The sequence below is a fragment of the Delphinus delphis genome, chromosome 3 (genome assembly GCF_949987515.2).
Source record: "Delphinus delphis chromosome 3, mDelDel1.2, whole genome shotgun sequence".
Taxonomy (NCBI): domain Eukaryota; kingdom Metazoa; phylum Chordata; class Mammalia; order Artiodactyla; family Delphinidae; genus Delphinus; species Delphinus delphis.
The window spans coordinates 10,760,454-10,784,691 of record NC_082685.1 but is presented as its reverse complement, the minus strand read 5'-3'; the positions used below and the strand labels follow the sequence as shown (position 1 = coordinate 10,784,691).

General features: G+C 46.1%; 1 protein-coding gene across 2 annotated transcripts in view; it reads right to left on the bottom strand.

Annotated features, from left to right (window-relative positions):
- CACNA1A (calcium voltage-gated channel subunit alpha1 A) overlaps positions 1 to 24,238 on the bottom strand; it is a 237,288-nt gene that overhangs the window by 192,510 nt on the left and 20,540 nt on the right. For both annotated transcript variants that reach the window (XM_060007880.1, XM_060007879.1), the window contains exon 2: positions 1,345 to 1,450. In XM_060007880.1, coding sequence (XP_059863863.1) covers positions 1,345 to 1,450 — 106 coding nt within the window. The remainder of the gene's footprint in view (positions 1 to 1,344; positions 1,451 to 24,238) is intronic.

Here is a 24,238-nt window from a genome sequence, read left to right as displayed (position 1 = left end):
CTCTCCCTACACTTGAGTTATGACAGCTGGCTTTGAAATGGTGATGGAAAGGAGAGAGGTCTCCTTCTTGGCAGTGTCAGAATGCCAGGAGGGGAAGCAGGGGGCTGGGGGATGGCTAGGGGCATCGAGAAAGATCTTAGTGCTAGTTTACAGCTCTGCAGAGTTTCACCAAACCATCAACTGGATTTTGAATGTCCCTCCAGAGCTGATATTCATATATAGGAAACGCTGGGGATAGAAGAACGAGCTAAATGACATCCCAAGCAAGCTACCAGGCAGAAGTCAGAATGTGGGACATTCCCTAGAGCACCTGGACTGGTTTCTGCAGGGTCAATGGCAGGAGGGAAAATAAGTGCTTTAGATAAAAAGTCTTAAGCAACCTAAAATCTAGACCATGTTTGGGTCTTGGTTCAAATGACCTGGAAAATGCCATTTCTGAAACAATCACGGATATTTGACTAGCGACTGGGTCTTCGACGAGTCCCAGGAACCACTGTTGTGTTGGGTGTAAACATCTCACTGGGGTGATGTAAGAAAGAGCCCATATTTATTCTTTGGCCGTGCCGCACGGCTTGCAGGATCTTAGTTCCCCAACCAGGAATTGAACACAGGTCACAGCAGTGAAAGCGTCGAGTCCTAACCACTGGACTGCCAGGGAATTCCCAGAAAGTGCCCGTATTTTTAGCAATGCAGACTTAAGTAGATGGCAGTGAACAGACATTTTGTCTGGGATTTGCCTTAAAATACTTTGGCCAAGAAAGACAAACCAAGGAAATAAAAAGGGACAGAAAATAGGAAATGAGGCAAAATCTTGACAGTTGTTGAATCTGAATGATGGGCTCATGAGGGGTTCACAGTGCTGTCCTCTGTGTATTTGTGTATGGTCAACATTTTCCACAAGAATTTTGTTTTGTTTTTATTTATTTATATTTTTATTTTAATTTTTTTGGATGTGCCTTGGGGTGTTCAAGATCTTAGTTTCCCGACCAGGGATTGAACCCGAGCCCTGGCAGTGAAAGCGCTGAGTCCTAACCACTGGACGGCTAGGGAATGCCTAAGAATTTTGTTTTGAATGTGACTTTTCATGGACGAGGTGACCACTCTCACCCACCCCCTTCCAGATTGACATGAGGTCTGCTGGGGAGGTGAGAGTGGAGGATGGGCAGTGAGGACATCTCTCTCCCCAGATTATTGTGTTCATGAAGTTTAGGCTCCCCAGGTAGGGGGCCCACGATCCGGTTCTCGGTGCCAAGACGGAGAGCCCACTCTGCCCTCGGCTCCCATGGCCACACCAGTTTGCCACCAAAGCAGAGAAGAGACCTCCCCTAGAGAGACTTCACTCACCAGTCGTTCAGACATCGGGGTCTTGTCATCATCAGGTAGGTGTTGCTCCAGGGCGAGGACAATGCAGTTTGCTATGATGGTGGCTAAAATCATATATTCAAAGGGAGTATCACAGAATTAAGGAAAATCTTTCCAGCTTTGCTTAGGTTCAAAGCACAGTTGAGTGGAAGGTACAGAGACGTCCCCTGTGCCCCTGTCCCCCACATAGGCACAGCCTCCCCTGTTATCAACATACCCCACCAGAGTGGCACATCTGTTACAGTCGATGAACCTACATTGACACGTCATGATCACCCAAAGTCCATAGCTTACATGACGGTTCGTTCTTGGTGTTGTACACTCCATGAGCCTGAGCAAACATTTGATGACATGGATCCACCATTATAGCCTGATCCAGAGTAGTTTCACTGCCCTGGAAACCTGGCAGATGACTTTGTAAGGAAAATGTGGACATTCTTCCTCCGTTTCACCTCCAACCTTCACTGGACAAATATTAATTCAGCACCTACTGTGTGTCAGGTCCTGTTCTGGGCACTAGGGACACAGCTGCCCTTGTGGAGGAGAAGTGAGTGAGTGAGATAAGCACATTATACAATACATTAAAAGATGGTGAATGTTATAGAGAGAAAAAGCAGGAAAGGAGACTGGTGGTTGCAATTTAAAATACAGTAATCATACCCAAAGTAAAATAGATAGCTAGTGGGAAGCAGCCACATAGCACAGGGAGATCAGCTCGGTGCTTTGTGACCACCTAGAGGGGTGGGATAGGGAGGGTGGGAGGGAGGGAGATGCAAGAGGGAGGAGATATGGGGATATATACGTATAGCTGATTCACTTTGTTATAAAGCAGAAACTAACACACCATTGTAAAGCAATTATACTGCAATAAAGATGTTAAAAAATTATATTCTAAAGCTAAAAAAAATACAGTAATCAGATCTGATACAAAAGCAAGAGCAACAAAAGAAAAAATAGATAAATTGGACTCAGCCAAAATTTAAAATTCTGTGAGCCAAAGGGCATTGTCAGTAAAGTGAAAAAACAAAAGCAAAAAACCAACCAACAGAATGAGAGAAAGTACTTGCAAATCAGATATCTGGTAAGGGTCTGGTAACAGAATATACAAAGAACACTTACAACTCAACAACAAAACAATAACCTAATTAAATAACAGGCAAAGGGCTTGAAGAGACATTTCTCCAAAGAGGATTAGGAAAACGCAAATCAAAACCACAATGAGAGGGCTTCCCTGGTGGCGCAGTTGTTGAGAGTCCGCCTGCCGATGCAGGGGACGCGGGTTCGTGCCCCGGTCCGGGAGGATCCCACATGCTGCGGAGCAGCTGGGCCCGTGAGCCATGGCCGCTGAGCCTGTGCATCCGGAGCCTGTGCTCCGCAATGGGAGAGGCCACAACAGTGAGAGGCCCACATACTGCAAAAAAAAACAAAAACAAAAACAAACCCACAATGAGATGCCACTTCACATCCACTAGGATGACTAGAATGAAAAAAACAGAAAACAATAAGTGTTGGTGAGAATGTGAGAAATTGGAACCACTATACATTGTTGGTGGGAATGTAAAAACAGTGCTGCCACTGAGGAAGATAGTTTGATGGCTCCTCAAAAAGTTAAAACACAGAATTCCCATATGATCCAGCAATTCCACTCCTAGCTATATACCCAAAGAACTGGAAAACCGGTACTCAGATACGTGTTCACAGCATCAATATTCACAATAGCCAAAAGGTGGAAAGAGCCCAAATGTCCATCAATGAATGAATAGTTAAACAAAATGTGGTATATCTATAGAATGGAATATTATTCAGCCATAAAAGTGAAGTACTAACACATGCTACGATGTAGATGAACCTTGAAAACATTACGCTAAGTCAAAGAAGCCGTACACAAAAGACCACATATTGTATGAATTCCATCGATACGAAATGTCCATAATGGGAAAATGCACAATCAGAAAGCAGATTGGTGGTTGTCCAGGGCTGGGGGAGGGGAAAACGGTAAGTAGCTGCTTAACGCTTTGGAACTAGATAAAGGTGATAGCTGAACGACCTTCTGAATGTACTGAATGCTACTGAATTAGTCACTTAACAACGATTAGTACTGTTCTGTGAATTTCACCTCAATAAAAAAGAATATGGTGGTCAGGGCAAGTCTTCGAGAAGCAGACCTTTCAAGGTCTGAGGGAGGGAAGGGATGGTCGGTCCATATGGCTATTTCCAGTTGTACATTCCCTCTCTCTCTAGGCACAAACTCCTCCCTGCATCCTGGGAACTCTCCTCCGTGTTGACGAGGCTACCAGATAGTCCCACTGGAGGATCAGCCCTTGGGGAGGGTCTGTCCTGCTCACTTCCTATTAGGGACTGATCTGCTGATCAGTGGGTAAACCAGAATATCCCTGCCCCCCTGCCAGATCTGCAGAAGCACCCTCAGGCCTACAGCCTTAGTAAGCAAAGCTGCAAATCCAAAACAATGAACAAAATGGCAGTAAGAACATACATATCAATGATTACCTTAAATGGAAAGGAAACTAGCATAACAAAGCTGGTAACTTCTGAGAAGGAGGTTTAGGTGTGGAGAAATGGATGCTAGAGGGAGAAAGCCATAGGGTGTTGGTGACTCTGGAGCAGGAGTTCCCAACTTCTGCGGTACTGACATTTGCGGGTGATCATTCTCTGTGTGTGGGGGGGCAGGGGGGGGAGGGCTGTCCTGTATATAGTAGGGTGTTGAGCAACATCCCTGGCCTCCACCCACTAGATGCCAGTAGCATCCTCCTCTCCAGTTATGACAATCAAAACTTATGACAACCAAAAGTCATCTCCAGATATTGCCAAGTTATCCCCTGGGAACACTGAAATCCACTGTTTTGCAGAAAGATGAAATAGCATGTCTTGAACTTGGCCATGTTAAACTACTACCCTCCTCCCAGCTTTCTCTCTTACGAACTTAACTAGCCTCAGTCTCCTGTTTGGCCCTAGAGTTACATTTGGCATCTTGGAAGCTCTGTAAAAACCAAGAGATCTGGGGCTTCCCTGGTGGCACAGTGGTTGAGAGTCCGCCTGCCCGTGCATGGGACACGGGTTCGTGTCCCGGTCCGGGAGGATCCCACATGCCGCGGGGCGGCTGAGCCGGTGAGCCATGGCCGCTGAGCCTGCGCATCCGGAGCCTGTGCTCCGCAACGGGAGAGGCCACAACAGTGAGAGGCCCGCGTACCGCAAAAAAACAAACAAACAAAAAACCAAGGGATCTTACAGGCTGGAGGAGGAGTTGGAGTGTATACCCACTTTCCAGGTGTGAAAACAAAGTCTAAAATAGACAACCTGGGAGTAAGAGTCTAAGTAAGCCGGGAAAACCAGGTCTTCTTTGTCGCCAGCTTCAGCCTTTGCCTCCAGCTGAAAGCAGCTGAGCCACGCTCCACGCACACTTTGAAAAGCAAATCCAAGACTCAGGGCAATTTGGGGAGTCAACAAAAACCATCCTGCTGACGATCATCTCTGATTGGCTTCCTGCCTCCGAGCTGACAGTCATTAGAAGCACAGAGAACAAAGCTGGGCTGTGTTGCACAAATACTCCATTCTGTCTCACCCTGCAGCCCAGAAAATAAGAGACAATATTTGTACACAAAGAAGCAATGCCAAGCCCTTCCCTGGCCTCCCCTCGCGGAGCCTTCTGAAGCCATGATTTGAATCCGATGATTTCACTTCCCTTCCCTGCCAGCTACCTCCCTGTTAGCTTCCGCATGAAGCTGCCGCCTCACTCTTCAGGGCCCCCTGGCCTCCTGCCCCTAAACAGCTGAGATGTGACTTTCTCTGCATCAGATTCGAGCTGAGGTTCCAGGAAGAGTCCCAGAAGGCCAGGAGCAAGCTGCACTTTCAATGGGCTGCATTAGGAGGCGTTCAGTTGGCCGCTGTCACCTGGATTTCAGACCCAGAGCTCTTGGGTACGACAAGGAAGCCTTAGTCAGCATGGGGGCCGACAGAAAGTGGCTGCCCACTCCCACCTTATTTCTTTTTCTTAGTTTTTGTCAGACATGGGCACACTGGCTATCAAATGTCATCCCCCTCTCTGCACACACCCATGCACCCCGCCAGTGTCCACAGACACACGCCAAATGGGTGCAACACTGACCTTATACCCTTGCTACTCAGTGTGTGGTCCACAAACCAACAGCATAGGCAACACCCATTAGAAAAGCAGCATGTCAGGACCCACGGTGACCTGCTGAGTCAGAGATCTTGAGCAAGGTCTCCAGGGGCCCTGTGTGCACACTGAAGTTTGGGAAGTGCTGCCTTAGATCTATTTCAGGGGGAGGAGGAACCCAGGTAATTGTGGCTTTGAGTCATCCAGAAAGACGTGGGGGCTCGCCTTTTTCCTCCAAGCCTTCTCCTCCATGTTCTGACCCCAGGAGGAGAATTCAGGAGGCCTGGACCAGTCTTCTGCCTCCACTGAAGGGGGCTGAGAAGAAACCCAAGCTCTTGATGGAACAAGAGAATGTTGGAATGAGACAAATACGCAGCAAAGAAGATTCTGGAAATATTCACAGCCCTCCCATGGCTACCATCTCACTCAGAAGAAAAGTCAAAGTCCTCCCAGCAGCCAGCAAGGTCCTGCCCGACCGACCGGCCCCCATCACCTCCCTGCCCTCATCTCCTCCATTCTCCCCCTCGTTCACTCAGCTGCAGCCCCACTGGCCTCCTCCATCTTTCTCAAACACATGAGGCACATTCTACCGCCAGGGCCTTTGCACCTGCAATTCTCTCCCCTAGAATGCTCTTCCCCCCACACCCCCAGAGACCCACAAGTTTCCCTCCCTCACTTCCTTTAGGTCTTTTCTCAAAGGTCATATCCTCAGTGAGCCTTTTACCCCCTTTCCCTACTTATTTTTTTTCCTTGGCCCTTGTCCCCAAACGTCTGCTATGTTTTTCTCCTTTATCTGGTTCACTGTTTCTCTCACCTATTAGACTATAAGCTCTGTGCAAGCAGGGATTTTTGTCTGCTTTGTTCTCAGCACCTAAGAGGAGATCTGTTACAGAGTAGGTGCTCAGTAAACACCTGTGGAAGGAAGGAAGGAAGGGTGAGTGGGTCTTGCTTTCCACATCTCTCCCCTCGCCTCATCATGTGCCAAGTCTCCGTGGGCACACTAAGGATACAACCGGCTCCTTAAAATAGGCAGTGATGTGGCTGGTGCACAGACGCAAAGGTAGGGTACCGAGTTCTTGGCACAGGAGGTTCTCTCCCCAAGCAGAAGTCAAAGGTGGTCCAGGCAGGGGGAGGTGAGGCTTTCTCAGCCCAACCCTGAATCGTGCCTGATCCTCCCAATTTAGAAAGCTTGGGTTCTAACTCACAGCTGCGGTGAGCAATGCCTCTGCGAGCTGAGCTGAGCCTTCCCGCTCCCTGATTGGTTCAGGGAGAAAGCACCTGTGTCAGTGGTATCCAGAATAATCAGCCAGCCAAAGAGGCCAAGGAAGGGGGGAGGTGGATGAAAGGAAAGAAGCATCCCTGGTGGGAGGAAAAGCTGTCTCCTGAAATGGCTCATGGAAGTCAGGCTAGCAAACAGCCCTGCAGGCAAGTGCGGATACACAAAGCTTCCCCCACAATGAGATTGATCAGGACCCACAGAGGCCCCAGAGAGGGGCTGTGTGTGACACTGGAAACCACCAAGTGATTTCTTTACAGGGAAGAAAGGCTGCACCTGTGAACAGGAGCTGCTCTTGGGATCCAGAACATCAAGGAAAATCAATTTGTAAAGTTGGCATGGCTGATGGTTCCAGCCCCTTAGCAAGACCTTGCAGAATGTCCAAATAATTCATCCTTCTCTTTGTGGTACCCCCCCCATTCCCATCTCATTTCCAGCCTCCTGTGGTTGGTGTGACACATCAGATCAGGTTTGTTAACTCATCAAGGTCTTGACACTACCATGGGGGCTGCCTGACGGGTATGTTCTGAGGAAACACATACTTCAATGAGTCAACCCAGCAGTTCAGCTTATGGGGAGAAGGCAAGTAGGTCTTATTTTCATGTTAGTTCCATGCTCGTCACAATTACCAGGAAAAGAGTAGGGGGTACCAGGGCCCTGAATGTATAGGTGTAGGACATATTCCTTGCTCTGCTAAACATGCCACAATTTAACTCAGCAATAAGATCAACTATTATGGGGCCATAACAGGCACAACAACGTAATTACAGCTGCCATTTACTGAGTGCTTCGTCGGGCAGACACCAAGCTAAGCACTCGTTGTTTCAGTTAATTCTTTGCAACAATTCTACAAGGTAGGTTCTATTGCAAGCCCCATTTTCCAGATAAAGAAATTAAGGGTCAGAGAGGATAGATACATTTCTCAAGGTCATACACGCAGTAGGGCTCGCTCCAAGATCCGTGCTGGTTGTCCCCACCACAGACCACTCAACAGCTTACCCTTACTTGTTAGAAGGTAGATGTTTTTGCCTTTATTTAAAAATTGGAGTTGGGGTACGCCTGGGGTGTTAACCATGGATGAGGCCAACTGGATCAGCCCTCGCTTGAGTTCCAACCACTGCCACAATTTAATGCAGTAGTTATCAACCACTGCCTGCTGGTTCACACCTTCATAAGCCCATCCTGAATGGGTCATATTAACGAACAGTTCAACTTCGAACAATACAACTAGTCTCCCTCAAGACATTGGCTTCGAACTCTCCAACACACAGTACTAACCAAAATCAAGCTAGAAAAGAGCTCTCCTCCAGCGGATCAGCTTGAGACTGAAGGGTGCTGATGAGCTAACAAGGGCAACGCTGGAGCGGCCCGGGATGGTTTCAGCACCACGGCCAGCGGCAAGAGGCGCAAGTTTAATCACTCATCCTCCCAGACGTGGCAAGCTGGGGCAGGACAAGTAAACCCAGTGTCAAGTATTAACACGCTCCGAGACCATTGCAAAGGCCTACATTTCACATACACAGTAGAGGCATACACATGCAAAAAGCTTCATTACGTCAGCAGGAAAATCAAATAGAGAAACTTAAAATCCCAACACTAGATAGATTTGATGTGCTGTTTGTTTTTTTAATATTATCCAAGGATTTTCAACACTTTGGTTCTGAAAAGAGAAGTCTATCCAGGGCAGCTAAATCATGCTTCTGCTCAGAAAATTGGAAGTATCTGCATGAGAAATTATACAGCAAAGTAGTTGAAAGGGTTTGGCGGTCAGACATGGTTTTGGACTTGGGCAAAGGAGTTTCCTTCCCCAAGCCTCAGCTTCCTCATATATATAATGTGAGAAGTAGCACCTACCTCATAGGGCTGCGTGAGAATGGAATGAGTGGATACACACAGTAATACACGCAGAACAGAGCATGGCATATACTATGTACTCAGTAAATGTGAGTGTTTTGTTATGGTTTACTCTGGTTCCTGTGAGATTGGGAAGCTTTATATGCTTACGAAAGCATAATACAGGGTTCATCTCATCGTAGTCATGCAATCAGTGTTCATTATTTTTATCTCAATTGTTGCTACCAGTATTATTAACTTTTCCTATTTCTTTTTTACCCATGTAAGTCTCATTCCCCTCCCGTCATTGGAGAGCCTAAACGCCTACTCTCATCGTGGCTGATGAGGTTGTCTCTCCAATCTGAAGTGTTTCCAGGAACAAAAACACGGTGAATGTGTGTGGTCCACTCTCTGAATATCAGGCTTAAAATAAATGTTGCAAAAAGATCCATCAGATATTTCATACACATGGGATCCTACAATACGTGACCTTTGGTGTCTGGCTTCTTTCACTCAGCATAATGTTCTTGCGGTTCATCCACACTGTGGCATGTATCCATACTTCACTCATTCTTAAGGCTGAATAATATTCCATTGTACGGATGTACCACCATTTGTTTAACCATTCACCCACTTTTGGGCTGTTTTGACATTTTGTTTATCTAGAACAGATGACTCCATAGAGACAGAAGGCTGATTTGGGTTTGCCCAGGAGTCTGGAGGAGGCAGGAAATGCATAATGGGTACAGGGTTTCCTTTTGGGGTGACGAAGATATTTTAGAACTAGATAGAGGTGGTGGGTGCACAGCACTGTGAGTGTACTAAATGTTACTGAACTGCTCACTTTATTTTTTATTGAAGTATAGTTGATTTGCTGAACTGTTCACTTTAAAATGGGTCATTATGATATGCGAATCTCACCTCAAGTTTTAAAAAAATCCCTGTTGTTTATCCTTCTCCTTTCCCCCCCTTGATTCTCAGAGTTCGCCTCCTATGCTTTTATTCACTGACTTTGGCAGGTAACTTTTTCCTCAGACAGCCCTCAAGATCCCTTTTCAAAAAATAAATGGTTTTAATTATAACAGGAATATGTGCTTATTGTATTTTTTTTAGTTTTTAAAATTTATATCATTTAAAAAGCGACAAGTCCTTACACCACCCCACTTCCCAGAGATAATCAATGCTAGTAGTTTGGTGTTTCTCTCTCAGATTCTCCCCTACACACATTCTTTGCACTGGCTGCTCTCTCTTCTACCTTCCCCCTAGTTAGGAGCAGGGCTTACTCTCTCACCTCCTTCAGGTTGTAATAAAACACCTCCTACACTGTTGGTGGGAATGTAAATTGGTGCAGCCACTATGGAAAACAGTATGGAGGTTCCTTAAGAAACTAAAAATAGAGCTACCATATGATCCAGCAATCCCAACTCCCGGGTATATATCCAGAAAAGCTGAAAACTCTACTTCGAAAAGATACATCACCCCAATGTTCATGGCAGCACTATTTACAATAGCCAAGGCATGGAAGCAACCTAAGTGTCCACCAACAGATGAATAAAGATGTGGTATATACATACAATGGAATACTACACAGCTATAAAAAATAATGAAATATTGCCATTTGCAGCTACATGGATGGACCTAGAGATTATCATACTAAGTGAAATAAGTTAGACAGACAAATATTAATATGTTATCACTTATATGTGGAATCTAAAAAACAATACAAATGAACTTATTTACAAAACAGAAACAGACTCACGTAGAAAACGAACTTATGGTTACCAAAGGGGAATGGGGGGTGGGGGAAGGGATAAATTAGGACTATGGGATTAACAAATACACGCTACTATATATAAAATAGATAAACAACAGAATTTATTGTACAGCACAGGGAACTATATTCAATGTCTTGTAATAACTATAGTGGAAAAGAATCTGAAAAAGGATATGCATATATATATCTGAATCACTTTACTGTACACCTGAAACTAACACAATATTGTAAATCAACTATAGTTCAATTAAAAAAAAACATTGTCTGGGCTTCCCTGGTGGCGCAGTGGTTGAGAGTCTGCCTGCCGATGCAGGGGACGTGGGTTCGTGCCCCGGTCCGGGAAGATCCCACATGCTGCGGGGCGGCTGGGCCCGTGAGCCATGGCCGCTGGGCCTGCGCGTCCCGAGCCTGTGCTCCTCAACGGGAGAGGCCACAACAGTGAGAGGCCCGCGTACCGCAAAAAAGAAACAAAACAAAACAAAACAAAAACATTGTCTTCCCACTGAGGCCTTCCCTGGCTACCAGATCTAAAATTGCAACCCTGTCAACATCTCCACCTCTCTGCCCTGTTTGTTTTTTGCTTGTTTGTTTTTAGCAACTTTTCACATTAAACAAATTAGGTCATTTATTTATCTTATTTATTATGTTGGTCTCCCTCACTGGAATGTCCACCCTAATTGGAGGGAGGTGGGGGGCTAAGGATTTGTCTGACTTGTTCTTGATTGTATGCCCAGCAACTAGAACAGTACTAACACGTAATAGATGCTCAATAAATACTATCAAATGCATGAACACAAGCATTCCAAATCGTGTTTTCCCTTTACAAAATTGGGATCGTGATACATAATGTTCTGTGATTTGCTGTGCCCCTCACCACAATGGACACATTTTCCATATCAGTATATTGGACTTCCCTCTTTTAAAAGGCTGTGCAGTATTATCGTGAATGGACACATCATCATTTATTTACTGTTCTCCTAAATGCTTCCAGTTTGTCTCTATTACAAGCAAAGCTGTGATGAATAATCTGACCATACATCCTTGTGTATCTGTGAGGACTTTTTCTGTGGGATAAATTCCAAGACATGGAATTGCTGGGTTAGAGGGGGTGCAGGGTGCACGCTTGACATTCTCATAGATACTGCCAAATCAACCCAGAGATTCACAGAGCTATATTTTACAGTGTTTTAGAAAGTGAAGTGAGTATGTGTGTTCATTCTGAAATTAAATCCCTGATTTAAATGTAAAAATTGCTCTGTAACAAAATGTTTAAATGTGGAAGAATTAACATGACTCATGGAAAACACACACACATACACACACATGCATGCACACACACACACAGCAAAATGAAGCTCCCTTAATGAAAAAGAGAAAGGAAAGAAGTACCAAAACAAGTTTTCAGCAGGAGGTATTGGTTCATTTTAAACTCTTGGGTCTGAGGCTCCAAATAAGGACTGAATACTTCTCTTCGTTTCTCTCTCTCTCTTTTTTCAGGACAGTAAAGTTCCCTGGACACATCTGAGTGATGTGAGATCTCTGTCTCCTGGTCCAATTTACAACCATGTTCCCTGGCATATTCACTCTACTAAGGGGAAGTCATTCTCCTGTCTTGTTGTACTGTCACCCCTGTGCAGTGGTCAGCAAAATTCTCCATTTCCTCAGCATCTTCTCAATATATTTCATCTACCCCTTGGCTTAAATTCAAACTTGAAAATTCCCTGAAGACCACCAACGCCTAGGCCAAGGGGGCCACTGGCAGCTTCAGAATAGTTTCCCCAAACAGTAGGAAAATCCAGCCCGGGAGACATCTGCCATGATAGCCCTAAGTAAACAGTGAAGCCAAGGAGAAGAGCCCCAAGAAAGCAAGAGAGACAAAGAAGGACCCTCCCAATCCAGGTGAGGTGAAAAAGGTATGTAAGAACCCAGATGAAGTGAGTAAGGCCCCCTCAAACCCAGGTGCAGCTAAGGAGAAGGTCCCCAAGAAAGGCAGGAAGGTCAAGAAATTCCCTCTCCCAAACCACACAAGGCCACACAGGTCTCTCCCAGTGCCACTGGGCTCAGCAGGAAGTCCAAGGTCCAAGCCTCAGCAGCCAAGATGCTGAGGTCCACAGGAAAACAAAAGCTGGGAGTAAGACTTTGGTAGAGCCTGTAACTATGATCTTCAACTTCCATGTGGCGAGACCACTGTCCATGCTGGCCCCTCCCTTACCTGATCATTGGAGGACATCCTTACCTCCTCATCCAATGACCAATGTCAACTCCAAGCCACACACACCCAGAAGTGACACCAGCTACCTCCAGAATGCCCCTTCCCATCATCTTTCTCTTTAAGTACCACTCTTCTCCTCCCAGCTAACTTTTTAAATGCAAACCAACGTCCATCCTATGAAGCCCCGCAACCTGCTGACCCTACCATTTCTCAGCACTCTCTCCTGCCTTCATCTCCTTCCTTGTCAACCTTATGTAGGTTGGTTATATATCACTCTCTTGCCTCTCTTTCCATCCTGGAAAAAGCCTATCCTTGGATGAACCGAACCAGTTACTTTCCCAGGGTCTGTACAGAGTAACATTCCTGAACGAGATCGACGATCTGGGAGGATGACATTGAATTCATGATCCTAAACCTCGAATGGTCATTCAAGAATTAGAGTATCCGGGCTTCCTTGGTGGCGCAGTGGTTGAGAGTCTGCCTGCCGATGCAGGGGACACGGGTTCGTGCCCTGGTCCGGGAGGATCCCACATGCCGCGGAGCGCCTGGGCCCGTGAGCCATGGCCGCTGAGCCTATGCGTCCGGAGCCTGTGCTCCATAACGGGAGAGGCCACAACAGTGAGAGGCCCGCGTACCGCAAAAAAAAAAAAAAAAAAAAAAAAAAAAAAAAAAGAATTAGAGCATCCTAGGTGGAAAAGATACCAGCACCTATTGGTACACCACTGGGAATAACCCAATTTAGAGAAATAAATATCCTCCCATCATTAGAAGCCCCACCCTTGACTTCAAATCCCCCTCCAGCCACCAAACCATTTCATTACTCCCCTTCGTAAAGAAGGAGTTGACTACACATGTTGCCTCCACTTCGTCACCTCAAATTCTTCTTCTCCTCTCTCCAGGCTGGCTTCTAGCCCCATCACGTAATCAAAACTCTTACAGTGAGGATTGCCAAAGACCTCCAGGCTGCCAAATCCCAGGACCACTTTTCTGCGCTCAGATTAATTGGTTATGCCCTCCTTTTTTGTTTTCCTACTATCCTTCTTGTCACTATTTCTCTGTTTCCCCTTCTCACTCCCCCTTTTCTACTAAATCTCTAAATGTTTGTCTTCCTTGGGGCTCAATCCCAGGCAGTCTTCCATTCTCTGCCTCTACTTTCTAGGGAGTCTCATGCATTTTGATGTGTTTTGTCATCTCTTGCTGCTCTTGCCTCCCAAATGTCTACTCACTGCTCTGCCCTGCGTCTTGGGAAAAGCAGGACTGACTCTGGTAAATGGCATTACCCAGCCTTCCTCATCTCCTGCCTTCTGGGCGGGTTTGGCCAATGAGAAGCACCAGCAAGATGACTGAAGGGAAAGAAGGGGAGTTGGGATATTTCTTCATCCCATTTCCTCCCTGCTCCAGAGTGAGGTTCTGGCTATGGATGTGTCCTTTTGCACCTTCTCAGAGACATCTCAAACTTCATAGGCACATCTGTAGTCATTTCCTATAGCTGCTGTAATGAATTACCACAAACTGGGTGGCTTAAAGCCCACCCATAAAAACCCATAAAATAAATTTATTCCCTAACAGTTATACAGGCCAGGAACCCACAATTAAGGTATCGGCAAGACCAAGCTCCCTCCAAAGGGTTCTAGGGGAGGAGCCTTTCTTGCTTCTTCCAGCTTCTGGTGGCTCTAGGTGTTTCTTGGCTTGTGGCAACATCACCTCAATCTCTACCCCCATATTCACATGACCTTCTCCTGGGTCTTCTATCCTCCTCATCTCTTCTACAAACACTTGTCATAGAATTTGCTCACCATTACATCCTCAGCACCCGTCTCAGTGCTGAGCTCACAGCAGGATCTCAATATATGTTTGTCAAGTGAGCGAATGAATCCCTACCTATTTCATTTCTCTCTATATCTCAACAGCAGTCCTTTCTAAATCTTCCTACTCTCCCAGCTGTTGCATTGGCAACCCGAGTTAAACAGATTTTCTGGAAAGCCCCAAGTCCCGGATGAAACCTCCTTCATTTGCTCCCCCACACACTTCTTCAAATATTTGGGTCTGCCCAGCCTTTTCCTCTGCTGGCCCTGCCATCCGTGAAGATTCTCCTTGAGGCTTTATCATTAAAAAATAAACCAATATATTCTCTGCCTCCAAAAGAAGCTTTTACTTTTGCAAACTCTATTGATTTAATCCTAGAGGCTGCTGGCAGCAGTCCCAGGAGCTTCATCAATGTGACAACACCCGGCACAGCCGGAACAGCAAGGAGGCTCAGCCAAGATCTTCTGCTCGGGTCTTCACTGATCCCGACTGAATCTCTCACAATGATGAAGAAGGATTTACAGTAGGGGACAGGATATTTGCAATTGCTCCAGGATCCTGCTTAGGTGAGCAAAAGGAAATGTCTGCAAGCTTGAGGCACTTCAGAGTTCTTTGTTAATTTGCTACTATAGCTGATTCCCAGGGGGTGCTAAGCGAGCAAGAAACCCAAGATAATGGAGGAACACTGCAGGTTCTAGAACTTGAGTATCAACTCCCTGGTGGGGTGAGCAGGAGTAGCACAGACAAAGGGGAGGTGGGGAAAAGGAAGCTGAAGATGGCAAGAGTTCAAACGGGGGTTCATTCATCCCTCAGCAGATACTAAGTGATCAGGGAAGGAGAGAAAAAAAAGTCATGGGAAGAAGGGGGTTGAGGGTGTCTGAATCAATGCCCAGGGATTAAGAAACCATTCATCTCCCCAAAGGAAAACAATTCTTTCTCTATTTTTATTCAAGATTGAAAAACAGGGAAAGGAAATACAGTCTCCATAGGAAGAAAGCAAAAGGGAAATAATCTTTGTTAGCTGGAAATTTAAATGAGTATACATACCCCTCATCAGAAAATTGTGCTTAGATATTAGCCCCAGTGCACAGATGATGAATATACGTTCTGAATATTCTACATCCTGCTGCAGTAACAAAAAACCTCCAAACCTTAGTGACTGAAAACATCACAGGTCTATTTTCTTGCTCATGCTGTATGTCCAATGCAGATGAGATGAGGACTCTGTTCTATGCCATCCTCTCTTCAGCATCTAGTCTGAGGGAGGCTCGCTCTCTGTGCATGTGTGATGGTGGAGGCAAGAAAAAGGGAACATGGTGAATCATACACTGACTCTTAAAGCTTCTACCCAGAAGTGACACCTGTCACTTCCCCTCACATTCCACTGGCTAAAGCAAGTTACATGACGATGCCTATCTTCCAGGGGGTGGAGAAGAGACACTTTACTCTGTAACCAGAGAAGAACCAGAAACATTAGTTGAGCAAGGTGAAGGATTTCCACTTAGGAGGATTAAATGACTTGCCCAAAGTCAAAACAGCTTCAAAGGTGGCAGAAGTGGGATCAGAATTCAGAACCATATGGGCCATGTTCTTTAAGCTCTACCACCCTGCACATGACAAGACTTGAGAATAAAGTCTAGATAACTGTGAGGATAAATATCAATACAGGCAGGGGGGAGAAGGGACAAGGGAAAATAATGCATTGAGTGAGGGAGAGATGGAAGGAGACAGAAAATTAACACCAGAGCATAAGTAAAGAGGTCTCACCTTTAGAAACCAAAGCACATCACAAACATCAAGAAAGGGATGAAGAGTCTCACACTTAGAGAGAGAGGTCAACAGCAACAGAGAATGGAGTAGGGATTTGTATGAAGCCACATAAGGAAGTGGGGGCACAACCATGAAGAGAACGAGTATGCTTCTTGCTCTTGCCCTGAAAGCCACCATCTTGGTTGAAGCTCTAAACACTAGTTTATGTAACAGCCTCAGGAAGCCAAGGCCAGGGCTTGCCAGAACTCCCATCAGCTGCATTGTCCTTCCCTGGACATTTTCCTGCACAGTTCTGGGAAATCTGGACCGGAGTTGGATGGTGTTCCAGAACGGATGGTGCTGGCTTGGCCCTTCTGAGTACTCCTCCCCCACCCATACCCAAGCCAGTCAGGAAGTGTCAAAGATCTGGCTCTACTGTACACCCAGCCAGCAAGTGGCAATTCTAAATAGATGGGTAGGCCAGTTTAGCATTAGAGCAAGGCTTCTGGAAAGCACTCACCATCACTGCCAACACATCATAGCCATTTCAGCTGTGAGCACCTAGTATGTGCCACCTATGTGCTTTCTGCACATTAATTCATTGAGCCCTCACCGCCTATCTATCCAAAAATCTTACAGATCAACCTTCAAGTTACATCCAGAACTGGTGGTTGCCAGGAACTGGGGGGTAGCAGGGGAGAGAGAATGGGAAGTGACTAGTAAAGGATAGAAGATTTCTTTTTGGGGTGATCAAGTGTTGTGAAACTAAAAGAGGTGGTGGTTGCACAACATTGTGAATGTACTAATGGCGACTGAATTGTACACCTCAAAATAGTAAATGTTATGTTATATATATTTTACCACAAAAGAAATTTTTTTAAATTGTTGCCAGAATCCAACCACTCATTATCTCCACAGCCAACAGCCTAGTCCCGCCCCCACTTGCCTAAACCAGCACTGTCACTTCCTCCCTAATCCCAAGTTTCTGCCCTTCCCCCCACCAGGGTCTGCTCCCTGCACAGTGGCCAGAGGAGCCTGTGAACATCTGAGTCAGGTCGTGTCCCTCCTTTGCTCAGAACTCTCTATGGCTCCTACCTTACTCACAGCAGAAGCCAAAGTCCTCCCTATAGTCCACAAGGCCCTGCACCACCTGCCCTGTCATCTCCCTGCCCTTACCTCCTCCCACTCTCCCCTTTGCTCACTCCCTTCAGCCACACCAGCCTCCTTGCTATTCCTCCAACATGTCAAGCATGACCTTACCTCAGGGCCTTTGCACCTGCTGTTCCCTCTTCCCCCAGACATCCTTGTGGCTTCCTCCTCACTTCTTTTGAGTCTTTGATCAAATGCTACCTCCTCAGTGAGGCCTTATCTAATATAGAAACTGGTCTCCCCACCCCTTTTCCTTGTTCTCCTCCATTGCCCTTATAATCTTCTAGAGTACAAGGCAATTTACTTATTATTTTGTTTGTTGCTTATCCTATGTCTCTCCCACCGAGGATGTAAGCCCATGTGGGCAAGCACTTTTGCCTGCTTCTTGTGTCTAGAACAATGCCTTGCCCACTGTATATATTTGATCAGTATTCACAAAATGAATATACAGCCCTATGAGGTGGAGACTATTTTCCACCCAATTTACAGAGCAGTAAAACTGAGGCTCATTACCAAACTCAGTCTGAGTTCACAGCTCAGGTTCTCAACCACAATGATTGACTTTTATTATTAAACATGCAGCAAGGATCAATTGAGCACCTACTATACGCCAGGTGGTGTCCTAAGTGCTGGGGATATGACAGAGGACAAAACAGACAAAGCTCACCTCTCATGGAGGTGACATAGAACCTAGCTTAGTGCTTTCCTGCCCTAACTCTCACCTGCCTTCACGTTGGGCTCCAACAGTGGCCCCTGGACCACATGGTTAGAGATGCCCTAAGAAATAGACTGTCCGTGTGATCTACCAGCTCTCCACAGTGCTTCTGTGTCGGCTTTTATGACAATTTGTCATTGTATGACATCACATGATATTTTATGACACTGTATGACAGTGATTCATCAACTCCGCCATCTTTACGATCAACCGCAAACTCCCTAAGCTCAGAGACCTCATGACAACTTTCTTTTCATCCCATGTTTGCTGATTTATGGATGAATGGAGCACGGAGAGCTGCCTCCTTCAAGAAGCAGCCCTTGATTTTTCCTCTTCATCTCTCTGTCCTTGGAAACCTAACTAACCACATCCCTGGAGCTGTTTTACAACTATTTGTGTTCTTGTGGGGGTTTTCCTTCCATTTTCCTGGGAGTAGAGAGTTCTGACCAGAATGCCACCTGCACCCCTACAAAATAACATACACTGTGATAAGTGCTCTGAGGAATGATGAGGGGGAGACCTCATTTAGACTTGGGAGTGGTGGCGACTGGGTCAGGAAAGGCTCTCTGAGGATGTACCATTTAATGGGAGACCAAAAGGATTTCTAAGGATTCTCCAAGTGAAGAGTGGGGGGAAGGTACAAGAATTTCACAGTGGCTTTATTCATAATGGACAAAACAATAATAAACCCAAATGTCCATCAACAGATCAATGGATAAGCAAACTGAGATATTTCTATATGATGAAATAGTACTCAGCAATAAAAATGAATGAAGCTGTAGTGCTCACTCATCCAGCACACATTTATTGGCCACCTATGATGTGGCACGTGCTGTTCTAGAAGGTTCTAGTCCACACTGGGGGACAAAACCAATAAAACTGCCTGCCGTTGTGGAGGTCGCGGTAAAGTGGCGAGACAGACAGCTAGAGCATGCCAAAGGGAGAAATAAAGCAGGGGAGTGGGTGGGAAGTGCTGGGTGGGCAATTCAAAATCGTGTGGATGCTGAGAAGGTGGCCTTTGGGTAAAGACCTGGAGGGGGTGAGGGAGAAGCCATGAGGTTGTCTGGGGGAAGGAGGATCCAGGCAGAGGGAAGAGGCCAGTGTGGCAGGAGCTGGTGAGTGTGGCGGCAGGGGGGGAGGGGGGGGGCGGGGATTGCTGTGGGGAAAGGAGCTTGGAGATCCTCATGGGTTTCCCTGAGGCAGAGAAACTCAGCAATGGGCAAGGAGCAGTGTGAGGTAGGGGTCTGCTACCCTCACTCTGCATGTCTTATCGGACAAACAAGCCTGGTGTTAGGAGAGAGTGTACATTCCTTGGCCTGACACGCTTTCCTAAAAGACCAGAACAAAGAAGAAAAAGAAAGTCTGGCCTTGTGAGAAAGGAAGGGAAAAGAAGGATCTAAACAGAGGAACACAGAAAAGAAATTGCTGACATATATTAATACTTACTGTATCAGGTCTTGGCAAACTACGGCCCATGGTGTGTTTTTATAAATAAAGTTTTATTGGAAAACAGCCACAGCTGTTTGTTTACATATTGTCCATGGGTGCCTCTGCTCCACCAGCAGAGCTGCATGGCTCCGACAGAGACTTACAGCCCACAAAGCTTCAGATCTTTACTATCTGGCCTGTTGCAGAAACAATTTGCTGGCCCCTGTACTATAACAATAACACAGAACTACATATTAATACATTAAGTATTTACAGCATGTGTTTATATCTTACTATATAACTCTATAATATAAAATGATGTAATTATAATTAACATCTATATTAAGTGATTATGTGCTGGGCACTGGACGAAGCTCTTTTGCCTACATTATTGCATTAAATCTGTTCAACAACACATTGAATTAGGACATCATCATTACTGCTGTTATTGATTAAGAAGAGCACAGGCTCTGGAGCCAAGACAGCCTGGATTCAAACCCCACCTGAGCTGCTCGTGGGGTAGGAAGCCTCAGACAAGCTACTGAACCTCTCTGTCCTGGTTTTCTCTTTTGCTACATGGGATGATGACAATGGTACCCACCCCTTAAGGCATTGAGAGGATGAATTTAATTGATACAAGTGAGGTGCTTACCCTATTGTCCAGGACTCTTGTTACTATGACTGTCTTTATTGACAGATGAGGAAACTGGAGCACAGGGAGGGTAAGTCACTTGCCCAAGCCAGCCAGTGGTCCAGCTGAGATTTGAATCTGTGCTGCCATTACTGTCAGAAGCAGGGATGCGACAAAGTTGGGAAGAAGGGGATGAAAACCAGGAACCATGGAGCTCATGAGAGGTGGACCCCACACACCACCCTGGAGGACTTGGGTCTGACCACCTCTCTTCTCATTGTTGTCCTGGATCTTGGAGTGATTGGAGGAAGGAGGGGACCTGGCCGGTTGGCTGCCAGAGGCGATGAGGGGCTGCTCTTCTGCTCTCCATGGAGGGGAGGAGAGGCCAGTTAAGCTTGAATGGAGGAAGTCAAGACAGTGCTGGCCTCATCATCACAAAGTCTTGGGGAATTCAAAGAAGTAGGTGAGGCTGGGAGGGGACAGGCCATTGTTACAGTCGCTGGGCTGACCTTGCAGGAGGCTAGAGATGGGGATCCACTTCTAACACAGCCGGACCAGATTGGGGTGGGGTGGGCGCGAGCCATTGAGCCATTGTTAGCACATCCGGGCTGCAATTTCTCTTGTGCACCTACTTCTGGCTGCCAAAGAGAGGAGGGAGCAGATGTGGGGTTGGAGAGTTGCTTCCTGCCGGTAGGACCAGAGTCCACCTTCCTGGGCTCAGCCTGAAGGGCCTCTCCTAGGTTTCACCTCCAGCAAGACAGTCACTTTCTCTGGGCAGGAAGCTGCCCTCTCTGATCCCATCCACTCACCTTCCCCCCCACAGCCTTGGTTTAAGCCAAGGGCCTTGCCAGGGGCACTGATTGTCTGCTGACACCCAAACTATCCGGTGTCTGAGCAGAGGACCCCACACTCAAGCCTGGCATAAAACTGAACACCTTTCAAGGACACCAAAAAATTTCCTCAGAAAGGAAAAGAACTCTCAGGGTGAGGAAAGAGTAAAGGAGGTATTAGCATGCAGAGAGAACCAATAATCACACCACAACCAGCAACAATAATAATAGCAGAAGAGTAGATTTTTTTTTTTTTTGCCATCCGGGAACCTGATTTCTCCTTGTGTAAAAGACAACGTAATGTGTCCACCAAACCTCCTCCTCCTGGATGCACACACGGACTCAATGTCCAGGTACGCTCTGCAGTTAGGTGAGCCATGGTACGGGCTGTCTTCTGTTACCCAGAATCCATTCTTCCTCCTTCTCCACTCTGCTATGCCCAAGGAGGCTGACCTGTGCAGACAGCCTCATTGAGCTCCTTATCCTCTGGCTTCCAGGTGGGTTTGGACAATGGGGATCCCTGGTGGGATATGGGGGAAGGGCATGAAGTTGGGGCATTTATTCTGTTGGCTTCCTCAGGTTACAGCTCCTGTGGGGCAGCTGTTCCTCCCTCCCTCTCTGCTTCGGTAACTGCCCGCCCACGTCTCTTAATTCAATTCTTGATGTGTCTTCTGTTTCCTAATGAAGCCCTCTCTGGTACACACCATGGGACAAAATTTTGGGCGATTAGCATGCTGGCAGAAATGAGGTTCACTACTTCTAGATGTGACTCACCGAAACCTCCTGTGTGAGCCTTCCTAATCTCCCTACAGGCTAGAAGCAAAACTTACAAGCGCTTACGGGATAGCAGAGCCACGAGATGGAAAGAGCCTGGGCCCTGGAATCACAATGTGGAAGGCCACCTGCTGATTATCCGACTGGGCTATAGGTAAGTGAGAAGTACATTCTTGCTGTACTAAGCCACTGAAGATGTGAGGGTTGTTTTTTTACGCCAGCTAGTGCCCCCTAATACACCTTTAAAAGGACCATTCCTCTTCCCCATTCCCGTGGAGTTGGCTCCACCCCCAATGCCAGAGACCCGATGATGTGACTGAAGCCTAAGTCAATCAGAGCACCCCTTCCCCCACAGTGATTGGTTCAGGCATGAGCACATAACCCCAGCACAGCCAATCAAAATCAATAGATCATTTGATGAGAATGCTGGGAGGATGGCTGGGAAAAAGAATCACTTTGGAGAGGACCAAAGGTCTGGAACTGCAGGCATGTCCCGTCCACATGGAGAATGGAGCCAATTTCAAAAAGCAGAGCCCAGAAACCAAAGCCTAATGATGTCATCTGATTTGTGGATCCGGACAAGCCAGAAGTGGGTCACTTTCTATACTCTTCCGTCTCATAGGCTAGTCAACTCCTCTATTCTTGCTTAAGTCCCTTTGAGTTTTCTGCTCCTTACAGCTGAAGGGCACTAATGAATTCATGTAGGTAAACGTAATGAGTCCTCACTATGTGTCGGCACAAAGCTTAGAGATAGGTATTTTATTTTAATTCCCATTTTACAGTCAAGGGACCTGAAGCCCTGTATATTACCGAGGAGCACTCTAGTAGGAAATGGTTTGCAAAAGAGTATTTTGTGATCTTATAAAAACAGAACTGGGCCAGAAGCCAAGGTACTGAATTCCAATCCCCAAACCAACATTTTTTGGTGAGATCTCAAGTATGCCCTAATGCAAAGTAAAACTGATATAAAAACCCTCGTCTCTCTCTCTCACTCATCTCACTAGGGTTAGTTGGGGTGACACATGACGCAATAGCTAATCGGCGTTTTGAAGGAAAAACTATCAACTCATTGTTCATAAATAACATATTGTTATTAACAAGTGGTCACTGTTGAATTAAATCCAGAAAACCCTGGGGGCCAGGGGCTGTCCAGTGACTCTCTCGGCTAGATTTCCCAGGACCATCTGTGGCAAATATATCCTTCAGAGCAAATATCCTTGGCAGGAACACAAACTGCTTTCCTCACCCAGAAAACTCAACCAGAAAAGGAACAGAGATAAAGAGAGGGGAGAGGGAGGGGGGAAATTATGCCAGCTCAAAATATCTTTCAATCTGACCAGTGAGTTCTATTTCCACAGCCACCATCTCAATCTAAGGCACACGGTCTCTTCCTTGAAGGACTACAATGATATCCTCACAGGTCTCATGGCTTTCTTTCTTGCTCCCATAGAATTCATCCTCCACACAGCAGTCAGGGGGGCTGTTCACAGATATAATCTCATTGCATTGCTGCTCCAGTGACCAGACAGTGCCTTTGAAATGAATACCAAATTTTTAATCGTCCGCCACAGGACCTTGGCACATGCTGTTCCCTCCGGGAAGAACATCTTTCCCACCACTCCTGCCCTCTCTATATCAGAGTTCCACTAAAGACTCGCCACTGGTGAGTCTCTTCACTACTTATCACCACAGTGGGGGGTTATCACCACTTCCTTGGGGGAGGTTTTCTTTTTCAATATTTATTTATTTGGCTGTGCCAGGTCTTAGTTGCAGTATGCAGGATCTTTAGTTGCGGCATGCAGGATCTTTTAGTTGCAGCATGCAGGATCTAGTTCCCGGACGAGGGATCGAACCTGGGCCCCCTGCATTGGGAGCGCAGAGTCTTAACCACTGGACCACCAAGGAAGTCCCGGGGGAGGTTGTTTTATGTGTTCCTCTCAGAGCAAGCTGGATTTGTCCTTCCTAAAACCTTATAGCATTTATAATTGTAACTTAAGTGGCCATAGCTATTTACCTGTCATCCTTGCCACACTGTAAGCTCCACGAAAGCACTGACTGCATCTGCCATGTTCATCATTGTAACCCAGTACCTTGTATATAGTTGGCACTCAATAAATATGTGTGGTTTGACTGGCTGAGCATGAAAACAGACAAGACCAAGAGAAGTAAAAGTTAAACAGTCAGAGAGGTTGTCTTGCAGATCATTGAGGCAAGGATGGACTTTTTAACAAATGGTGCTGGGACAACTCTTATGGAATAAAAAGGAAATCAGACCCCGACCTCACACTATACACAAAAATCAATTTCATGCTGATCAAAGACATACAATGAGCAAAACTGTAGAAGTTTTAGAAACAATATGACCTCAGGGTAGAAACAATTTTATTAAGTAAGATGCAAACCCCACAAACTGTAAAGGAAAAGATTTCTAAATTCAACCACAATAAAATTAAGAACTGCTATTGATCAAAAGATGTCATAAAAAAGACCAAAAGACAAGCTAAGAGAAGATACTGCACAGCATATAATGATGAAGGACCAGTTTCCAGAATACATAAGGATCA